Consider the following 24,204-nt stretch of genomic DNA (forward strand, 5'->3'; position numbering starts at 1 on the left):
GCTTCTGGACGGAGCAGGTCTGTTCCCTCTGAAGTGAGCTGTCACACACTGGAGGATGCTGGGACCCCAGACAGACACAACACACATAATTCTACCTGATTTTTGCAGCAAGAGCAGCAGACACAGTAGCAGCCGCACCACTGACAACTGCAGCACTGTATCTAGCAGGAGGGGAGAAGGCAGAAAAGTTTCCAGAACCTTCCAAAGAGCCTTCTACAGTCCCTGTAGAGCTGCTTACACCGACAGGGAAAGAAAGAGGGCAGGAGGAAACGAAAGTAAGCAAAGGCAGCAGGAGGAACACAAGTCAGCACCACTCTATTCAGTATTAGACACAGTGAGCCGTTTGAAGGTGTGCTGGGTGCTTAGTTACACATTATGTATGCAATCCCAGAGATTTAAATTTAATGTGTAAGCCTACCTAAAACAGATTGTTTCTCACCAAGCACTCTAAAATGTCAATTATGTACAGTCCTATTATAAGTACATTGAAATTACATGTCACATTTTTGGAGAGTGATACATAAACAACTAAGTAGAAAACGAATCTGAAAACAAAGGCTGTGTTTCTATTAGCAGAGATAAGGGGATTTTCCTAAACAGGCTTTACAGGAGAAGTGTTGTCTGGGAGGAGACTTACACCAAGGACACGGCAATTTCCTGAGATGAGTCTTTAGAAGCAGAACTGCCTACATGTCCAGAAGCAGCAACATTTATTAACATGACAACATAGAATTTTAAAATAATCTAAGTTAAACTATTCTCGATGCTAAGAATCTTTGCAAAAATAAACATTAATTAGAAGAATATAAATAACCAAAACAGTACCTTCTTTGCAAAGTTCTCCATTTCTATTTTGAGTTAGCTCTGTAAGATTTTTAGATGAGATAAATTTCATATTCAGAAGAGCCCTTATGATTTAAAATAATTATTTTTTCAAACAGTAAAATATATGGGCAGAAATTTGCATTACAGCAATAGGAATGCAGTATTCTCAAAATTGGTTATCAAATTTTAATTGAGGGTTTTTAATTAAATGGGATAGTCTAAAAACATGGTGTGGGATTTGCTATCTTCCTCTTTGAGTATAAGTTATTAATAACATCACTATAACACTATAACTACTTTTTGTTTTAATATTTTGTGACAACGGCCACCGCCAACACATTGTGAGCCAAGTTCAACACGGGTTATTAAGAAATCAGCTTAAGAAACTATGAGAGTGGACCCAAGTCTACTCTTTCTTCTAAAGAATTTGGTAAGCTCCCAACTCCACCAATGTAACTTTATAAACCACTGGAAGAAAACAGAAGAAACTAGAGGAAGTCAGTTTAACATATTATATAGAAACAAAAGATGATGTACACATTTGTAAGTAATCCATGAAATGGGACTGTATGGCTAAGTTTGAACAATTTCTATGAAGAGTTAGAAAAAGAAGAACGGGGCCAGGAGAGAGAAGCTAAAGATGCTTTCAATGCAGAGTGAGGAGGTGGGACTGCTAAGGTGATGAACGGGTATCTAGTGATTTAACGTTTGTTTGTGTTTCTGAATCACTCTGCAGCTTTGAGTCAGCCTTTGCCATTGGTGAAAAGTGATGGTGAGTAATCAATAGAAACAAGGTATAATATAGTCAGCTAAAAATACATCAGCTAACTCATCCTGTAGTTGGGAGAAGAGGAAACTAATGAAGTTCCTCCATCCAATGGTAAAAGGAAGTATATGAAAGAATTATCAACATCTTACAGGTGGTATCTTTTGCCTCTATAGTCTGAGAACATGTCTGGGACTTTTGGAACATGCCTCTCTTCTTTCAGAGGTACATGATTGAATTTAAGAACAGACTTAAGCCAAACTCAGTTAATTTAGCAAATCACAAAGTGAATAAACAAGACACAATTTCCTCATTCTATATTAGAAGTTAACAACCAAACCAAACCAAAGCATACATAGATGTAAAAGCAGTGTAAAGCAGTGTCTGGAGGCTGAGTATGTCAACACATAAGGACATCAGCTCCCTAATCCATGGTCGTGCTCTCATTCTCAGTGAGTTTAGTACTGAGATTCAGCAGCAGCACTGAAGCAGAGACAACCGAGGAGGAAAGAACGCTACCTAGAGTAAGTGGCTGCTACTTTAGAAAATGTGGCCACTTGACTATGAATGTTTAACACCTGGGGAGCTGCAGGTGGGTGAGGTCCGCTCTTAAGTAGGTCTTCCAGAGAACTGTCAAACCTATGTTTTCAGAAGTGAAAGAAAAAAGGCAAAGGAAAGATTAATGAAAAGTTGAGACCATGTTCACCATGTATACCATCATGTAAGTGTCAGTAATTCACATCTGAGAATCCTCTAGTTCAGTGTTTCTCAACCTGTGGGTCATGACCTCCTTGGGGTCTAGTATCAGATATTCTCCATATCAGATCTGTAACCTTAACCGTAGCAAAATTACAGTTATGAAGTATCAATGAAATAATTTTATATTTGGGGATCAATAAGACATGAGGAACTGTGTTAAAGAGCTGCAGCATTAAGAAGGTTGAGAACCTAGTTGGTTCTTATTGTTTAGTTCTGTGTCTACAAACCAAAACAAACACTGCCCTGACACCAAATATAGGCTGTTCTTCTCCCAAATCATTCAACATAGCTACAGCCATGTGAAAAAGGATTATGCTGAAAAGGGGAGAGTGAGTGGAAATCCCCACTCACTGACTATGCAGTTTTGACTTACTTAAGAAAACTCAAGCTTCAAGAACTTATTAAGTGGTCTAACACTGCACAGAGTAAAGATCAAATGGAATTTGGACCAAGTCTGCTCTTACTATTTCCACTAGCTCGTAGTACTACAAGAGAACAAGCAAGTCAAACAATTTTTGTAGATCTGAAATCATATGGATGGTATTCACAATGATGTATATATAGAAAGTAGTTTATCCAATTATACAGCCAATAGTTGCAAGCAGTTTGGTGTTTTTTATCTAATTAAAATTTTTTATAATAACACTTGTATACAAGTTATTGTATTGATATTCTCAACTCATACACATCCCTTTTTAACTATTACACTTTCATATAAATATATTAAAGATGATCTCTGATCAAAGTCATCTGTTATCTGCTTGTATCCTCCCTCACCGAACTCCTCCCAAATCTCTCTCCTACTTTCATGTTTTGTTGCTGTTATATTTTTCACTTTTTTAAAATGTCTATAGGATGCCAATATTAAATTCAGAAATGATATTACCAGGTAAAGAAAAGGTAAAAACAGCAAAGTGTTGGTTTCAAAGCAAGCACCAAATCTAACACCGGAAGAAATTAAACAAGAAAAAACCAAAATTACCAATTTTCTAAAAAGCCCATATACGGAAAAATAGAACGGATCAGCTATATTACTGTGCTGACATTGTGTTCCCTAAAATATTGTGCACCTTAATAAACTTATCTAGGGTCAGAGGACAGAATAGCCACTAGATACAGAGGCCAGAAAATGGTGGCGCGCGCGTGTGCGCGCGCGCGCGCACACACACACACACACACACACACACACACACACACACACACACACACACACACACACCTTTAACCCTAGCATTCCGAAGGCAGAAATCCATCCGGATCTCTGTGAGTTCAAAGCCACACTGGAAACAGCCAGGAATGGTGACTTAGGCCTTTAATCCCAGGAAGTAATGGCAGAAAACAGAAAGGTATATAAGGCCTGAAAACCAGGAACTAAGCTTTTAGGCTTCTAGCAGCAGTTCAGCTGAGATCCATTCGGATGAGGACTCAGAGGCTTCCAGTCTGAGGAAACAGGATCAGCTGAGGAACTGGCAAGGTGAGGTGGCTCTGGCTTGTTCTGCGTCTCTGATCTTCCAGGATTCACCCCAATACTTGCTTCTGGATTTGTTGTTATGAATAAGACCTTCTAACAATTTGTGCTACATATTATATTGATTCTTGCAAGGAAAATGTAACATTAAGGTAAAGAAGTAGGAAAGGAGGGCTTCTAGTCTCAGTTTTCATTTATAATTGGTCCTCTATTTACTAAAGTGCTGAAAAGATAGAAACCACTTGAGAAGGTGCCATATAGAAATTATGAGAGGCCGAGAAAAGGATAAGGAAATTATACAACACAGCACAATGGACAAAAACAGACACCATCTCCTTTTGCAAGGCCACAATGAAGAATAGTTTTCACACCTTTAAAAAGTTGGTTTTGTGAAATTAAGAACATTTCGCATGACTCCACACATGAAAAGTATATGGCATTCATATTTTGGCCTGTATACATAAAGTGTTATTGGGATACTAGTAAGCTCATTCATTTACTATGTATTATGCATGTCTGGCTATTTCATATTATGTGGAGAATTGAGAAATTATGGCACGCTGTATTAGCCACAAAACCCAGAGGAAGAACAGTGCGTAGCTACCAGACTGTCCTTTTCAAGTACCCTTGTCACGTGTTAAGTGTTCCAGCACTGATCTAAGGCTAGCTGCTCTCCAGTGCTCTCACTGAGCACCTCCTCTCTCTCTAGCTTTCCATTTCTTCTCAAAACAGACCACATGTACTATTCTGTTTTTCCATACCTCTCCGGGTCACACCTCACTGGGCTAATTTCTAAGCATCCTTTCAACTGAGTTTAAAGGGCACCACCTGTGATGGTGTCACTGATAGACGTGTTCATGCACTCTGTGTTTTTTTGCATGTAAAATGTGTTATTATTGTAGTGTATTGCTTGTGTGGCTAATATGTTTATAGTCAGGCTCCCTCAATAAACAAAAATTTTCCTCAACTGAGAAACCGTGATATTTATGCATATAAAATGAAGTATAATAAAGCACTCATCACGAATAATTAAATATTTACCAACTGAACCAGTGGAACTTCCTGTTTTCGAATACAGAGCTCATGATATATGAAAGTACTTGTCTTAGTACATTTGTACCTCTAGCGACATATTACAATCCAGCTAAACAAATTTGACTGCCCAGGGAAAGATATATGATCAAAGAAATGGCTAGGATTTGAAAACCATGTGCATAGAATGTCTTTATACTATAACAAGACCTTTAATTTTAAGAGAACTATTAAAAAATTTCCATTATTTATATGCCAACTAACAATGAGAGTTTATTTTTTAAAGAGTGGGTTGAAGAAGTCTTCTCATGCTTCTAGGAGCCATGATGACTAAACATTCGAGGATTCATGTAGTGGATAGCCATCCCAGCATTGGCCTGGAAGTTCCAACCCCCATTGAGGCTTCGGTAATGATCACGCCCACAAGGCGGGGCAAAGGAGGGAACGGAAGACGAGGATCAAGAGGAGGTCTCTCGCTTGGTTCCCTGGATGCTGGAGGTAGACCGAGCAGAGTTCTCCAGAGAACACCCCCGGACTGCGCTATACCTTTTCCAGACCCTGCAACCTACCCCTTCATTTGTAAGTTACCACACAAAATAAACCTCCCTTTTAACTACATGGAGTGGCCTTAATAATTTCACCCATAGATTCAAATTTATGTAACTTATACAATACCTTTAAAAGCTAGATTTCTGAGGTGGTGAACAATGTGTTTGGGAAGTTTCCCTTGTTTTACACATGATTACATATTTATTATTTAGCCAGTGTCTAAAAACACAAGATTCATGGAAGACTTTTAAACTACTATATTTAATATGGAGCAGACATCAACATGTATTCTCATCCTGACATTCCCTAATATTTATTCCTCTTAGGGTTGAAAGTTCCGATTAATAGCACACTTAGAGCAGTCAAACTTTCTGCCTCATCTGCTGTTTAAATGAGTTTTTGGTTTCCACCGGGGGACTGAAGATTTTTCCTTTCCACATACATCTACAGAATTGGGCTTGAATCCTTTGGCTGCTTTTTGTAGGAAAAATGAACAGCTATTTGCAGTCTGTGTTTTTCTTTGCAACCATGCCTAACTGTTTCCATTTGCACCCATGCTAATAATCTATCTGGGCAAATCAGTCATGACCATCTTTACCATTCTGCAGGATCAAGGGAGAAAAATACTTTCTGGCCTCCAGCCTGCACAGTTGTCCAGTAACCTTAAATTGTGCTCTCCAGCTCATTCCTTTCTCTCAAGCACCTCACCTGAACTCTGCTCCTACACCAGGCATTATGTATGTGTCCCCTTGAAACAATGCCATGGGTTCTTTTAAAGAAATCAACACCAAACTACTTTTGTCTCTTATTTTCTATGCCCTTGACAGTCAAACTGCAACAACTTCCCACTTAGCACCTGTCACACAGCCCCGATCACATTCTTGTCATTGTCCCGAAGGACTTCTTTATGACTAAACTGGATTAACAATTTGTATTTATCAGGCTAGTTGGTGGTTGTGCACATATTTAATCCCAGCACTCGGGAGGCAGAGGCAGGTGAACCTCTGTGAGTTCAAGGCTAGCCTGGTCTACAGAGTTCCAGGACAGCCAGGATTATACAGAGAAACCCTACCTCAGAAAAAAACAAAAACAAAACAAAACAAAAAACCCTGTATTTATCATGTCTTTATTGTGGTTAAAAACTACAAAACTTAAGTGTGCTATTATCACTTTAATGTATGGTTCAGAATTGTCAAATAAATAACATTATGAAACAACTCCAGAATGTTTTCATTCTGCAAGTCTGCAATGCTAAGCCACTCTACAATTCTCCTTTGTTTACATGAGGGTGGTACTGTTGATACCTTACACAGGGGAATCCTTTCTTTACCTAGGCTCACTATCTGATCTACTGATCACTTCATCTCTTCTTGTTTGCAGTGTTGGACACAATTATTCAGTATTTCACTGGCTATTCCTACTCTCGAAGGTCACTGTCATGGAAATATAATTTGAAGAATGACATTATACTCTTTCATATCTTTAAATGGCAATATGTTTCTTAGTGATCTGTTAACAGCAGCCTGTGCTGTGAGTTCACTTTTATTTTTGTAAGTCTCATATCAAAATTAACGTTTGTTTTTTTTTTCCAAAGTAAACTCTTAAGACTTTCTTTATGTTATTCCATTTGTTGGCCATACAATTACCAGAAATCTGGAAGGAAAACTTTTACATACACTACCTCCACGATGACCTCAAGTTCCATTACTATGTCCCTGTTATTCATGTGTGTGTGTGTGTGTGTGTGTGTGTGTGTGTGTGTGTGTGTGTGAATTCATCTAATTTAGTATAAAATGATAAAGTAATATTGGTGTTGAATTAATCTGTTATCTAGTTGAAAGTATAAATGTATCAGTCTGAACATCCTACATTCAACAGCTACCAACTGCATATCTTTATAGAGAGCAGGTGCCTTGAGAGAGCTACCACAGCATGTGGAGTTCCAGTAACAGTGTCCTTCCAACATCTACAACAGCCAAGATTACAGGTCATCTGTCCTAAGCTTTCCTAGTCAACCATTCACTGCACTCATCCGTTCATTCAACAGTGACTACAACAGCAATAACAACAGTATTACATGGATGCCTATCATGCCTATCCTCATACACTCTAATCCAGGAGGAATTTCCACTCCTCAAAAGGTCACCTACTAGAGCCTCTTTCCTCCAATAGGCCTGAAAGAAGAACCCCCTTGTGCTTCTCATCTTGTTCATCCATCACTTCCTGAGCTCATACTTCACCCCTTTATGTCTTTCCTAACCCAGCTAACTCCCATCACCGCAAGACCCACAAGCACTGGACCGGTCTGCTCTAACCTCTGTGCCTTTTTTGTTGCAGTTTCACCACTCAGTATTGAAAATAAAACCTGATGCTCTTAAGACACTCCAGCCACTTAGTTTCCCAGTTGGCCTTGAGCTTACTCAGCCCTTGAATTTCTTGACCCTCTGACCTTCAGCTGCAGAGTTTTGTATTTTAGAAGAGGAGTTGGACTGTAGCTATATTGTGGGACAAGAGAGTTGGAAATGTTGTTGCATTTAGGAACAATCCATTTTAGCTCAGTGAAAAGACTGATAGAATATAGAGGTAAAAAAATGAGGCAGGGGAAAGAGTGCTTAAAACATCTAGATTTGGGCCATATTACATGGAAATTTAGATTGCATGGCTGCCATATTCCAAGACTAAGGCTTAGTTTTGGGAAAGTACATCCCAGAAGTAAAACAAGTCAAAGAATTTAGTAACTCAGGTACTCAGTGGCTCAACACACTATCACTGAGGTCACTATATAAAGACCACAATGAGGTGGAAAGGGGGGCATTGAGCCAGTCACTAAAGCCAAAGGTGGGGGACCCAGAGACAAGACAAGGAGACAGATCAGTCTGGGGACCTGCAGGAATTTAAAGAAGGCTATTATCCACGAAGCCTAGTAAAGAAAGGGAGAGACAGGTTAAGCTGAGGAGAGTGACTTATGCTAAGGAATTTCGATTCTTCACCAAATGAACGAGAATTTCTAACTAGCGTCTATTGGTCAGTCTTCATTGTGCTCATCATATTGCCATATATATGGACACACTACACTGGAACTACAGACTCCTCTGAAATCTTTGTCGCATTGAATGTTGTTCTATGCTTGGCCAGCCCTCTCTGTCTGCTATGATCTAGTACCTGGAACAGTGAGTGGTACAAAGTAAGTACTTCATAAGCATTTGTTGGATGTTTTTCTTTTTTACACTAAGTGAGCCCAAATTTAAACTAGTTTATGAGTTTGAAGGTAACCTTCCTATTTGAAAAAAAAATGCCTCTGCTTATTCTATTTTCTTTCCCATTTCTTAGCTTAAAAAAGAGTCAACACTCCTTAGCAATCTTCTGAAAGAACAGTAAATCACTGATGAAAATATGACCAAAGAGAACTACTTAGAATCAGCTTACATCTAGGCATCAATTTCTTCAGAGGTAAGTAAATCAAAACCTTTTACTATATGCTTCTGAGTTTGGGTTATTTTTGCTCCCTCACACCTTTCAATAAAGACACAAATTTCACAATCACTATTGAAAATGCCACATCTGTTTCTGCTTCTTCCTTTTTGTAATGCTCCCACTTAATGTTGTTGGGTAGTTTTACTTTATTTATTTAGTTAGAGGGATATGCTTGTTAGTCTTTATCAGCAACTCGACACAATTACAAGCAACCTGGGAAGAGAGAGCCTCAATTAAACACTGGCCTGCGGTCATGTCTGTGCTCAACTGTCTGCATTGAGATTGATGTGAGGGGTCCAGCCCACTGTTGGCTGTACCATCCCTGGGGCAGGAGGGTCTGGGCTGTGTAAGAAAGCCAGTTAAGCATGAGAAGTCAACAAGCCAGTAAACAGAGTTCCTCTATGGGGGGGGGGGGGTTCTGCTTTACCTTCTGCCTCAACTTCCTCAAAGATGGACTATGTCCTGGAAAGCATAAGCCAAATAAACCCTTTTCTCCCCAGGTTTCCTTGAACATGGTGCTTATCACAGCAACAGAAAGCAAACTAGACCAAGGTACATTTTCTTTATATCATGTGATATGCTTCCAATTTCCTTTATAAGAGCTACAAATGTTTGACTCCTTTTTTGCAGTTCGATATTAATCACATATGTCTAAACATGTTCCTTTTCTGTATTAAAATTTCAAATTACTCACTGTCTAACCAAGATCTGAAGTTATAAAATCTTTCACTTCATTCTAGGTTCCTTTTATGAATTGCTAGACTACTGTCAAAAATAATAAAGTGCATGACAAGACAAAGTTACCTCAAAAATTCCCCAGGGTTATCCACCCTTGACATGTTCTGTGCAAAGAAGTTAATTCAGATCTCAAAAGAACAATGAACTGCCCTTGTGAGATGAGAACCTATCATAAGACAGACTCAGGGTAGCTCAACAGATAGCTTTCAATATGTACTAGAATAGAGAAAGACAAGCAACAGTGACTTTAAAATACTTGTAATCTGAAAATCGAGTTCTTTAAGGAGAGAAAAATTAAGTTGCTAAAATATCCTTCCATATCATTTACTTTATATTATATAATGTATTAGCCTAATTTTTTAAATAAAAATCACACTACCATAATAAACAAATCTTCATATAATGATAAAGGCAGAATAACTAAGTACTCTGAAGGGTCAGTGTGGCTGAAATATGTGAAATTAACTAGAAGCAAAAGAGGTCAAATGAAGACTATCATGGTGAAACTGTCTGTCATCAACGCTTCTAACTAAGTTTTCTAGGTTGTGGTTTGTTTATGTTACAAAGACTGAAGGAGTCATGTTTGACACTGCATTTTCAAACAGACAAAACGACACTGTGTTTATCTCCGTGAGGGTAGGAATGGGAAAAATTAACCCAAGTGGCATCATAACTAAGGGTTACTGATCTACAAGCTCTCCCATGGTTCTAAGGCACTTGGCATGTATTCTGGACTCTACAGATGAGTCAAGTCAACATATCACAAATACTGATTTTTATTAATAAAGGAGATTTATAAGAGGCAATAAGTCACAAATATTTTGACAAAGTTTTTAGAACTATGCAGAGTACAATTTGTACATAAAAATACAGAGTAAGTAGGAACTGTCTTGTCTCAAGTATTTCTACAGGACTGCTCTCCAGAGCGCAGGTGTAATGATCCCTTGTGCTCAGCAGATGGCGACAACTGCATGACTGTCACCACCCCACTGCTGCTATGCCACAGAATTTACCAACAGAACATGAAGGCAGATCAAGTACAAACACTCTGTATTTTGCAACCCACAAAAACGACTTGCTCATGTACCCATTTCTGGCCTATGATCCTTTTCTAGATTGTCATACATACTGTGTAGGAATGTTTGAGACAGAAGCAGCTGAGGAATGCTAGCTAGATATTTTCAGAATCATTTTCCAAAATTAGACTGATGTGGAGGTGTTGGCATTCTGTCCTCTGGGTTTAAGTATGATTGTTAGCTGAGCTCATAAAAATGTATGCAAATATCAGATTGGGAACAATTCTCACTTCCTCTGCAGAGCTTATGTATTTTGGGTGTAACAAATATACTTAACTAGCATGTAGCCTTATGTGTTTGTATATGCATGTATGTATATACAGGCGCTGTGTGTGTGTGTGTGTGTGCGTGTGTGTGTGTGTGCACTTGTGCATATGAAAGCCAGAAGTCAACATGTGGTGTCTTGCTCTATCACTTTCCACCTTAAGACGGCTTCTCCGTGAACCTGGAGCTTACCAACTGAGCAAGACTAGCCATCCAGCAAGACCAGGACCTTTGTCTTCACCTCATCAGCACATAGCACAGCAGGCTTTTTACATGTGTCTGGGGGCTAAACTCAGGTCCTCAGGCTTGCAGATTGAGCGCTCTACTGGTGGAACCATCTCCCCAACTCTGCATGTGTCTTAAACATCTTAATATTTCACAAGAGACCAATGTTTTTGAAATAGAACAATAATGAAGACATGAAATTGGCCAGAAAGTTTTTTCTGCCTTTTAAAGGCTTGTATTTCTTAACCTGTGAAGAAATTCAAAACAAAACATTAACTTGCAAAAGAATGTATTAGGGAAATTTCCTGCATTTGTTCCTAAATTGTTGAGTATGTAAATACGACAGATTTCTGTTCAGAAGGAACTTAGATCCATTCTTCCACTGGAAAATCCCACTCTGATGGTCATAGGCCAGGAATCATATGGATATTAGTTGGAGTTACAGACAGCCCTGAGAAGGACATTCTTTACTCTGTAACTATTTCACCTTCATGTGGTATAATGGCAGGCTCTAGTTTGAAGCCGTTTACACTAAAGGGAAAAGCAGGTAGGTCACCTGCCAATCACTTTAAGTATTTGAAAACTGGGAAGCCACATCTTGTGTTATAATGCCTGCGTGGGTATGTATTTGTGTGTGCTATGTAATATGTGTGTGTTGTATGTAATGTGTATATGTGATATGTGTTGTAACATGTGAGTGTATGGGTATGTGTGCCCATACATACTCATGTGGAGGCCAGAGGCAGATGCTGGATATCTTCTTTCACATACCACTTTCCTCACTGTCTTGAGAAAGCATCCTTCACTGAATCAGAAGTTCATCGTTGTGTTAGCCTGGCTGGCCATCTTGATGTCCCCCAGTGCTGGAGTTACAGGCAGGACAATTATGCCTGGCTGTTTTTTACCTAACTCTGGTCTTCACACTTACACAGAAGTGCTCTTACCTATTGAACCATCATCTCAGTACCACATTATAATTCTTCACCAGAAAGTAATCAAGATCCATCATTCATTATGAAAGGGAGATAAAAAAACAAAAAACCTGAGGAACTATGCTGGACTCTAACAAGGTTATGTGTGCTGGAGAGATGGCTTAGAGATTAAGAGCACAGGCTGTTCTTTCAGAAGACCTAGGTTCAATTCCCAGCACTCATGCCTAGTGAGAAGCTAACAAGGTGATGCAATTTCTCTTGCTCAAATAAAATACTAGTTTATATTTATTTACATATAAACTCACATTGAAATAGTAATACTCCTATTCAGTGGAAAGACAAAATTATCAGACCAAGAGGGGCATCTTTTAATTTTAAGTTGTATCACATTTGACAAAATTATATATTTTACATATAAATATATTTCAAGGAAGTCATTTTTAAGTAAAATTTCAATTTTCTATTCTAGTATACCACTCACCACCATCACCATCATCATCATCACCATCATCACTATCATCATCATCATCATCACTATCATCATCACCATCATCACTATCATCATCATCATCATCATCATCATCATCATCATCTCTATTTCTATTATGTTACTAACATGATAGATCTTAGCTCGTTTATTTGTATTTACAGTTCTGGAGACCAGACCCAGGGCTTCCTATACATGAAGCAAGGGCTCTAATGACATCTGGCTCTGCTGTTGCCTTTCTCAAGTCCACAACATAAAGCAGATTCTTTAAACATGAATGACAAATGATTTTTGTTCCTTTTTCTAATCAGAGCACTAAGTGTCACATCTGTTTCAAAGATCAGTTGTTTTCTCCACCCAGGAGACACCATGCACTCCTGCAGAAGCATCACATAAACACAAAGGAAGGATTAAGAAGCAAAGGCTGCTTTAACAAAACAGACATACAAAACACTCTACCACGCCTGATTCATGAACAGATAACAAAAGGCGAAAAGTCAACTACAGGCGATTACAGGACCGGAGAACATACTCTTCCTTTTAAGAAACTTAGTAGGTCCTATTTTTCACTTCTAATGTAAGCAACATGTTGATATTAAAACAAAAGAAAAATGATCTACTACTGATTCAACTGCACTTGTGTACTATTGTGTAACTAATTTTCCTAATTACTTAGCAGAGAAGAAAACAATGGGCAAGTATAGTCAATTAGTAACTGAATTGTTAATATCAAGTACGGTAGAGAATTCTAAGATGCTTATATTCTAAAAGCTTATTCTCTTGTTGGAGACATAGGACATGGGGACAAATACTTGTTGTTCAAAGCAGGAAAAGAAGCATCAAAGATTGTGACGGTGCTTACAAATGGGTCCAAGGCATAACTCTATTCCAGACTCACATCTTCAGTGTCAAAGGAACTGTGAGGAATGGCCATGGGTATAGTTAAGGACTGGACTGTATTATATAAAGGACTGAAGTCTTTAGTGTGACTCAATTTGGTCACAGATTCTTTAAATTTGTAATTAAGGGTAAATGGGGCCCAAGTTCAATATAACTGGTGACCTATAAGAGGAAGAAGGGAAGATTAAAGTGTCAGGAAAACAGGCTTCCCTGGAAACCAAGCCTGCTGGTATGGTGACCTAGAAATTCTAGGCTATGGAACTATGGGGAAAATTAATCCATCTGCTTAAGCCACTTAACATGTGCATCTTGTGCCAGGGCTGCCTAATCAGACTATTTCTGATTAAGAGGTAGATGGAGAAGAATCTTAGATCCTAACACATCTTCAAGGTTAATCATTCCATAGATTTGTACAGGCCTTTACTCACTACTCCATGCATCCAGGAGGAAATACTATGCCTATGAAAGTGCCTTTTCTTCCAATTTTTATTTTTATATGAAGACCCTTGTGTTCCAGGAACAAGGTAGAAAGTCAGGATATATAGTCAAATACCCATCAGTAAAACCAGAAAAAGAGATACCAAGAGAGTTAAACTCTGTATAGTAAACTAGGTCAGAAGTGAGTTACTCCACTGTGGGGTGGCTATGGAGAGGAGGAATTGTAGGGAATATGCAAGTGAAGTTGTGAGATGGAATAAGAAAGCTCTGGTAGAGAGCAGCAGCACTCAACCCAGGCCTTCCCAGTATCACAGCACTGGCACTGACGGCTGGACAAGTCTTCAAGCGATGGGAAAAGGCATTCAGTAACTTCCCCTGGCAACACCTCCTAGCCTTGTGTACCCAAATACTACCCAACTCATTACCGGCAGATACGAAGTAGTAGCATCACCCTTAGGAGAGACTAGGAAGTAAAGTTAACAATGTACAGAGAACAGACGCACCCAGATAAAATTTATTCAACAGCTCATCAAAAGACAAATACATAGAATTCTAAAATGCTGCAAATTTACATTTACAACAGTCAAATTAATATTTTAGATATGCATTACACATACTCAATGATTTTCCTTTTAAGAGTTTTTTCTTTATTGCTTCACTGACACAGCTCTAACTACAATACCCACTCATTAAGTCTAGATGGCCTATAATGTAATCAACAAAGAAACACTTTTATTCAAGGCAAGAAAAAAAAAGTAAACGAATCTTCCTTTTAACTTTCATGCACAGTAACTAATCTTTTACTTCAAAGAATTCCTTTAATCTTGTGGCTGTGGTCTGTGCTAAAGATCAAGGAAAAAGGAAGGGAGATTGAAGACAAAAATGAAGAGAAGATTAGTAAAAGGACCGTGCTGTAGAACCTGTGTAACCAAGTCTGGTGACCAGCTTTCAGAGTTTAGCATGGAAGGTGCCTACTAGGAAATGCCTCTAAGCCAAGAACTGGAGGGGCCAGGTAGCAAGACTCAACAGAGGTGAATTGCTGTTGTGGAGAAGGGTAGCCTCAGGTGACCAGCCACAGCAGTCCTGGAGATACAACAGCTATTATGAGCTGTCTCTAAGTATGGTGAAATGATTAGGCTTTTTAATCTCCCCTTCCCCATATCAACAGAATCAGCTCCCTGAATGCTGGTGCTGGTGAATCACAGAGTAATTGCTGCCTGGCTCACACATATCCAGAAGCAGCTATCAGGTCGTCCACAGAGGTGGAAACTTAGCCAGGTACAAATCTGAGTATAAAACCCAGACTTGATTGAGCTGCTTCTCACTATTTCTAATAACAATAAAAGACATGATGCCGATTTTGCAAGGAATCACCAAGGAAATAGTTAATTGCATCACAAAATTTTAATGGATGAGATAAATCAAGCCAGCTTTTCACAGAGAAGACAGAATTGTTAAACCTACCAAGTAAATTATGAATCCTGTATCACAGGCCAAGTTTTAGACATTCAAACTTTGTTGTTTTATCTATGTTCTATAGCATATTCTATTCTCTACATGCCACAAAGACAGTACAGGTAAGCCTTTTTCCTCTCTCAATCTTCACTGAATCTCAATAGAAAAAAAATAATAAATTGGCAGTAGTCAGGGCTGGACTACAAGGTATGCACTTTATTTAACAAGCTGGCAACTCCCCTCCCCAATGCACTGATTATTTTGAATTTTACTCAAGTGGTTAAATTCGGAATAAAAACTGTTTGCTTACATGCTTAAGAATTATGTATCTGTTTCTTCTATGCATTTCAGCAGCACTGTGCTCTCTGATCTACAGACTTGCCACACTGTTCTCCACCTGTCTCCCTTGCATTGAGCTCCGCCTGACATCATCACACAGCCTAGTTTTTACTCTCTACAAAGAGTCAGCATTAAGGCTGAGTTCACAGACAGCCAGATGATCTACAGCAATCCTGCCCTGCCTAAGCCAAATCTGTCTTATATTAGCCTACTTTATTATCTGGTAATAAAATTACCTTGGATCATCCTGTTTATATGTTTATCCATTATTTACTATGGTATCCACAGCATACAGATTGGTGCCTGGCATTTAATGAGTAGGTGGTCATGAATCATATAAAAAACAAAGCAAGTGTAAAATTATTTGTCTGGATAAAATCCAATTCTAGGGCTGGAGAGATGGCTCAATGATTAAGAGTACTGACTGCTCTTCCAGAGGACCTGGGTTCAATTCCCAGCACCCACATGGCAGTTCACAATTGTCTCTAACTCCAGTTCCAGGGGACCGACACCTTCACACAGAAATAAATGCAGGCAAAACACCAATACACATAAAATAAAAATAAATTCTTTTTAAAAATTCTATACTTTTTAATAAAAAAAATGGACTAGCTATTCTGTATCCTAATGTGACTTTTATTATACAAGATCAGATACACACACACACACACACACACACACACACACACACACTCACATATATGAGCTTTCTTAAAGGGTATAATGTTAATGACATGAGTATGAATCTGATCACAAGAGTAATATATGTGGGAGGTAACAAAAGTATATTACTGTGCAAGACACACCCATATTCTGAGTAGTAAAAACTATGGGAAAATATGTCGAGAATCATTTGAGAGTAACTTCCCAACTTCATATTAAAAACAAGCTTGTGATAAAGTCTGTATAAGAGGAACAAACAAGTCATAAATCAGGTAACTATCCTTACAAAATACTTTTCGTAAACTTTTATAATATCTGGCTAGATTTCGAGCTAAGAATATACACTGTCCCAGAAGAGTCACTGGGCTCAGGAATTCAAGTTCTGGCAGGACGAACTGGAACATCTTCTTAATGCTGGCTGGACGCTGACTCCCACTCCCATGCAGATCATTTCAGTCATGTGCACTTTCGACGACATATTAAATAAACACTATTGACATTAGGCAAGGCACTCAACTCTTTTTCAACATCGTCTATTTCAAGTAAAAAAAAAGTTCTACACATATTCTTTGTCTACAATAGAATAAATGTTTTATTTATCTAAAATTCTTTCTAATGGTTCATCAGACTCTATAGTTACTCAAGAAAACTGGATTTTGTTAGAAAGATACCATCTTTACTCTGATACATCATTTTTAAGTGACTCTAACTCAATCTTCTTTCAGATACTGTGTTTCAAATAATGAATCATTACTAGGCACAGAAAAGCCTGGAAAAAGAGGTTCTTCCACAGGACAGAGATAAGTAAGCCTTCGAATATCTGAGGAAATGCTTCAATAAAAGGACCTTCTTCATATCCTTCATATCATTGGGGGGCAGCTAAATCCTAGAACTATTTTCAAGTGCATTTGACAGGCCAACTGTTGCATAACAACAAATCACTAACTGAAAATTAGTATTAGTTGCTTCATCTTATCCACATACTTCTTTCTAGTCTATGGTGACACAGAAGTAAAGAACACTGGGAAAAGTAAAAATTGATCTTTGAATGTAGGCCATATCCACAGTAATCACTATTGTACAAGGAAGGACTCTTGGCTGTGTCACAGGAAAACCGGTTATATATTGTTCACATAAGAGGTTGCCTTAAATAACCAACAACTTGGGAGAACCAAAAGGGAGGCTGGATTTTTGCCATGTGTTACTTCCACATTTTGGTAACTTTATGAATTGAAAATGTTCTCCAAATGAAAAGACAAGGTAGTTACTCATCTTCCTGAAGCAATGTTTTAACAAGCCCTAGACAGCAGGCCACTAGCCTCAAAGAAACAAGTACAGAGGTAAGGTACAGACAACTTTATTACAGTTCTTTCCAACCTTCAAAATGTATTTATCACTGAGTTTAGATCTAATATATAGTATATTATATTACAAGGCAGAAAGCAGATATAATCAGATATTGCATTTCCCTGCACTGCTCAAAATACAGCTTTGTAAGAATAGAAGCAACACACAGTAGTTTATAACACTAAAATTTTCCTCCAATATCAGAAACATTTAAATTGAAATTTATTTTGTTATTTTCCTCCAACATAAAGATGAAGCAAAGCTATCTTCTACACATCTTACACCTAGAAATTGGATATTCCATGAAAACACCCACCAGCTTACATACATTTCCTGCAGTAGATGACAGGATCTTTAAACTTAACTAAAGTAAAAGAATACTGTGGTTCCCCACTGCAAGCAAGGGCAAATTATCTTTTTTGCAGCCACCTTAGCTTTCAAGACACCCATGTCCACAATGCATTCCAATAGTCTTCTCTGATGAATCTGCTTCCTCACATTTGCTCTTAGGAGAATTTATAATCAACTTTGAACATACCTTAATGATGAACTTGAAAGTAAATTTGGGAAAGGTAATAACATATGGAAACCACTTTCCTAATTAGACAAGGCCATTATTTGCTCATCTACCTCGGTTTCAACCGACGAACCAAATAAACCTTACAAGAAAACTTCCTGCTCCATAATCATGACCGAAACAGTGACAACAGGTGTAAATACACTGAAGGGTCTAGTCACTTCCTTTTCTCTCTTTGTTTTGTATTTGTGAGCTACCAATTAGGATAAAACCTGTCCTTCCTTCTTATTTTTACAACTGGAAATTGTTGGGAAAGTATAGAAATGTTCTAGTTTTCATGAGATAAATGTAAAACAGATACTGCTATAAAACTGAAAAAAGAAAAGGTGAATGAAAGGTATGTGCTGGCTGCTTGGGTGGGGGAAGCAAGGCTCATAGTCACTGTACGTTAAGAGCACGTGCTGAAACTTCATGGTGCCAGTCACGTAATTTTGTGTATTTGGGACTAAAGACGTGAAGGGGTATCTTTTCCCTGTGGAAATAAAAAGTGATAGAAGAGTCATAAGAAGGTGAAAGAAACAGATTCTATACTAATTCCACCATGCAGAAAACATGCCTTGTAAAAGCTTAATTTCAGACAGCTGTTTTGTTAAAAATAGCAGTGTTTAAAAGTGGAGTTTTTGGAAATACAGAAATCAGTCTACAGAGTCCTCTTGGAAATATTCTTTTATGCACCAAATAAAGAGAGTTCAAGACAACACAGGAGCTCAATGAGATTTATACTGTTAGTAAAACATCATCCAAATGCTCTGCACCATTCATTCACTATGTCAATATTAAGCGAATATGCTTTAGACATAAAATCCAGACAGTATCAACTAATTTGCAAATCTGCAGGTTGCATTTTTAGGTCACACTAAAGGCACCATGGGTTAAATGCTTAGTTTCTATTTACAAAAACAACAAAACTGTAACATTACACTTGAAAGTTTGAAAACAACAAATTGAGACCATTCATGAAAGAAAGCATTCCATTCATTAAAAAGAGAACTTACTTTGCCTTCTTTGTATTGTCATTTTCAGATTCTTTCACTGAAATGTAAATAAGATCCAAAATTAACTTTTCAGTTTTTTAACTTCAAAATCACTTACATAATTATCATAATTATGAATCAATGTCAAATGCTGAAACCATATAGAGCAATGAAAACAAATCCATACCATGTTTACACTGGCTATATACCAAGGCTAGTACACCCCCTCTTCTCAATGCAACTCCCTGACCTGAAATCTTGCTATATACAACAAAATTTACATGCAGTCTTTACCAGGACTGTTTTTCTGTAACTGCCGATAAGCCTAGATATAGCTATCAGAGCAAAAAACATCTGTCTCCTAAGATTTCTAGAGTTCACTCACGATGTTCGGTCCCGGTGATCTGTGCAAGGATCCGGAAAGAACGAGACTGAGTTGTTCCAGTCCGTGGGCGCCAGTCTTCAGTGTCCTCGATCAGCCTCTTCTTGCTGGCATCACTGTGAGTAGGGATGTGGTAAAACTCCGTGTTGCGCTCCACAATGTGTTTTCTCGGTGGGCTAGAAAAAAAGCAAAAAAATACTAATTACAATTTTAATTGCATTGATGATAAAAAAAAATAGTCTCTGGTGAACTAGTTACAATTTATACATTTACTTCTCAATATTCCTTTTATACAGTTTGCATAAATACACTCAATTAAAATCCCCTTCTAAATAGACATAGTAAAATAGATGTATGGGTTAGTGCAAACAATGCTAAAAGGTTGTACTAAACAGCAAGATTACCGTTTAGGTGGAATTTTCCTTTTAAGTGACAGAAGGAGGCAGCAGAAGAGAGATTCCCCAACATGAAGAAAAGGAGAGAAGAAGAATAAGGAAAACAGACAATGGAAAGTCTACAGCAGTCAAAATCTAACAATGTGAAATCATTGTGCCATATAAAACAATATGAACTACGATTTAGCCACTTAAGTATGAATATTTATTCTAGAATCTTTCAATGGATTGGTTTTCACAACTTAAATGACCATATCTCTTTGTATGGATGAAGTAGCAATTCTAAAGATTTTGGATATTTTGGAAAGGACCCTAAGTGTTATGTTCTACAGCTTTCCCAGTTGTGTTTACAACATATTAACTCCTAAAAAGAGTGTGTTCCAGGTGAGCACAATGAAGATCTGGGGTTTCTTTAACTGACCAAGGCTGAGATCTGCCTCCATGACTCTTCACAAGTCCATCTCTCTGAGCCTCAGTGTTTTCATTAACAAAGAAGACATAAAGTAGTTTTCTGAGAATTAAGGTTGATAATATATACCAAAGACAAGAACAGTCTGATATTCAAACACCGAGTTTGCCAAGAACATTCATATTTACATTAATATAGCATAAATATTAAAGAAATCACAATATTTATTACTTATCATTTCAGGATCAACTGAATAAATATTTTCTACTTCTCCCAAAATAAGACAAATGCCAAATATTTCAGAAAATAAACAGAGAAGCTCAAGTCTTATCTGGCAGAATGCTATCCTAAGATCTGAGTAGAGCAAATGTTCTAAATGTGGCCAGATGTAAGATCTGCTAGGTTAACTCGTCAGTCACGGACAACCACCATGCCACAGGACTGGCAGCACTCTAGCAGGCACAGCATCCGAAGCCTAACTCAGCATCTGAGCGTTTCCAAGTCAACACTGGCTTTGGAGTGAAGGACTATGTCCCCACTCAGTGTGTTTTACAGAAGTAACTTAACTGCTCTAAGTCTCAGATTTCCCACTTGAAAAATGGGAACTGTGTCTTAAAGGTGGTTCTGAGGAATAAATAAGGTAGATGAAATGCAAAAACAGCTTTCCACAGGTCAAGACCTACAGAAATCATCATGCTGCTCTTTCAGGGAGACTAGAAAATTATCTGTGAAGTGTGAGTATAAGTCACAAACACACATAAAAGAAGAACCAGTATGTGTGCAGAAAACCAGTAAGACACATGGTTTACACTGATACTTCATGATTATGGAAGTGAACTACCTAACAGACATTTATGAATACTGAGCAACACCTAATCCTTTTAAGGGCAGACAAAAATTTGAAAAACTAAAAAAAAAGACAGAGGATATTTACAAAAACACAGCCTCTGATGTATATAAAGCAGCTCTTAATTTTATGTAAGCACTTGAATAAATTTGTAGCAGCTAACAAATCTATTAAGTTTTGAACTTCCCTTTAACTAGTCAGTAAGCACTGTTTATTCTTAAATTATTGCCAATTTCAAGTGTACATTCTTTTAGTAAGTTCTCATGTAGCCCAGGCTGATCTCAGAACTCGGTAGGTGGCTCAGACTGGCCTTTAACTTCTGCTCCTCCTGTTCCATCTCCCCAAGACTAGAATTACTGTGTGTGCAGTCACACTCAGCTCATGCAGTGATGGGGATGGAACACATAGGACTTGTTTTAGCCTCTGTACAAGTTCCATCAATAAAAACATGGAACACCGCTTCAAGCTAAGAATAATAACATAATACCATGGAGTACTTAGCATGACAGGTGTATAGAAAATATAGCATATCTCAGACACTATGGCATTTACCACTACAGCTTCAAAGTTTCAGATTAAGTAACAGAAATTTTCTAAACATTTATATAGTGCCTTCTCATTGTGAAAATTTGAATATGATAATTATGTTAAAAAGAAGTATTAATGATTTTTAAAATCTTTGAAAATAGAATAAGTTTAATTCTGAAGAGCAAATAATTTATTTCAAAATGTAGATATTCAAAATTAGGAAGCTCATCTGCACATATTTTTTCAAACAATACTAAAAAAGGGGATACCTAAACTATATCTCTAACTCTAGTGCATGCTGCTTGTAATGCTATCCACACCCCTTAAGTGAGCTTTTCTCAATTTTTCTACTGTGGAGATGTGGGCCTTCCAAACATATCCATGGATTCATATGAAGGCTTCTAGTGTGAAAAGCCTGTTGTTAAAATACTCCTTAATATACCTGAGAATTCTTGTAACAAGATGATACTAAGAAGATTTGCTAGGGTGGTAAGTTAAAAAGTGAGAGAATGAGGGAAATGACAAGACAAAGCATTAGGTAAGTACTTACAGAGTGCCAGGGTTACTGGAGGAGGAATAATACATACAGGAAAGATGTGACACAGAAGACATGGAGGTTCCCAGGATGACGGAAGTCAGGGACAGCGAAGAGGGGAAACAAAAAGGGAGAGAAAAGGAATTTAAAAGAAGAAAGAAAGAGCAGACCCCAAACAGTGTAGGAGATGGCACACGAACACCATGCTTCAAAATAACCACAGGGGCACAGACAAGTAGGCGAAATGTTAGTCAAAACCCTGCTGCATTGCTACTATGAGGACAACGGTTGGTCAGCTGTGTTTATCCCACAAAACACTGACTACCTTATGTATTATTAACCTTAGTTCAAGTCCTAAGTTCCCGAATACCCAGAAAGAACCATGTATTTTTTTAATGCCTAGGTTTTTGGAAAAGTTATTTTAGTATGAATCGAACTCTTATTTTTTTTTTTTTTTACAAAGGTACCCAATGAAGTATAATCTGATATGTCACTTAGAAATAAATTTAGGATGCATTTTAACACCAGAAAAGAAACTGTTCAGTCTCACATTATAAAAATATAAATTAATAGCAACTATAATATCATCACATAAGAGACCATTACACTGAATTCTCTTTTTTAAACGTAGTGGCTGATGCAAGTGTAGAAAGCCCAGCAGACTAGGAATAGTGGGTTTTCTATCAGTGTTCACATTCCTCCCTTCTACTCATGAGCACCACCCTCATGCAGAAGCCCCAGGAACCTTAGAGGTAGTGTGTGGGAACTACAGAGCTCTGTATTCCTGGGGATATACTTATTGCTCAGAAAGGTCTATCTCATTTGATGGAAAAGGAACTCAGTGAATCACACTGGAAGAAGGGGAACTTCAAGACAATTCATTCACATAGCCTCACATGGGCAGAATTATTAAAAACAAACACATCTGTGCTCCACTGTGGATAGAGAATCAAGTATAAATTCTGTATTGCTTTGTCAAAGAACATGTTGATTTTTCAACTCTTCAACTAAACTTAGAGTGGAAATTCTTTATAAACGAAGTAAGAAAAACTGCCCACCAGCTTGAACGTTAAAACTGAATTAGAGCTGTGGTACTTCTACATGTTGACGTCAGCAGAAACCTAACAGAGGGCTCAGAGGGATGCACTACGGAGGTATTTACCTTTCTCTCATATTAGAAGCAGTGGTCCTCCCCTTTCCTAATGCTGTGACCCTTTACTACTGCTCTTCATGTTGTGGTGACCCCCCAACCATAAAATTATTTTTGTTGCTACTTTATAACTGCAATTTTGCTGTTACGAATCATAATGTAAATATCTGTATTTTCCCATGGTCTTAAGAAATTTCCGGTCTTATGACCTATGAAAGAGCCACTTGATTGCCAGGTTGAGAAACATTGGTATAAAGCATTTCCTACCCTACCTTGCAGGAATATTGTTTAGCAACATAATCTCTTATATACAAGTGTAGATGTATACTCCAATAGTTTAAAAGTTGAGGGAAAAAGTTTTGTGTTAACGTGAAATTGTGGAGGCAATGTTCTGTGTTGAAGAGCATAAGCAGACAGTTGACTTCAACCTAAAGAAATTAAGTAGAATATAATCAACAAATATTTTCACATATTTTAGAAAATAATGCTCAAATAGATAAGCTTCATATGTAGCAATGTCAATGTGCTAGCCAAATAACCTGTACTAGCTAAGATGCCCATTTCCCATGCCATGGGCAAAAAGGCTCATTTTCTTCAACGGTAAAATGGGTTGCATATTTCTGTCCTTTAGACTTCTAAGGGCTTATATTGAAAGTATCTGAATGTTATT

General features: G+C 37.8%; 1 protein-coding gene across 11 annotated transcripts in view; it reads right to left on the bottom strand.

Annotated features, from left to right (window-relative positions):
• The window catches only part of Pdlim5 (PDZ and LIM domain 5), a 182,599-nt gene that overhangs the window by 52,336 nt on the left and 106,059 nt on the right, over window positions 1–24,204 (bottom strand). For 2 of the 11 annotated variants that reach the window (XM_036190207.1, XM_036190205.1), the window contains exons 6-10: window positions 22,400–22,414; window positions 20,075–20,092; window positions 19,674–19,846; window positions 19,310–19,346; window positions 17,732–18,786 (exon numbers count right to left, since the gene is read on the bottom strand). In XM_036190207.1, the coding sequence (XP_036046100.1) occupies window positions 18,693–18,786; window positions 19,310–19,346; window positions 19,674–19,846; window positions 20,075–20,092; window positions 22,400–22,414 (337 nt within the window). In that variant the 3' untranslated portion in view covers window positions 17,732–18,692. Of the gene's footprint in view, window positions 1–95; window positions 234–2,110; window positions 2,231–17,731; window positions 18,787–19,309; window positions 19,347–19,673; window positions 19,847–20,074; window positions 20,093–22,399; window positions 22,415–24,204 lie in introns of those variants that run through there. The other 9 variants (XM_036190202.1, XM_036190199.1, XM_036190203.1 and 6 more) reach the window with 6 other exon arrangements.

The sequence above is a fragment of the Onychomys torridus genome, chromosome 6, assembly GCF_903995425.1.
Source record: "Onychomys torridus chromosome 6, mOncTor1.1, whole genome shotgun sequence".
NCBI classification, from domain to species: Eukaryota; Metazoa; Chordata; class Mammalia; order Rodentia; family Cricetidae; genus Onychomys; species Onychomys torridus.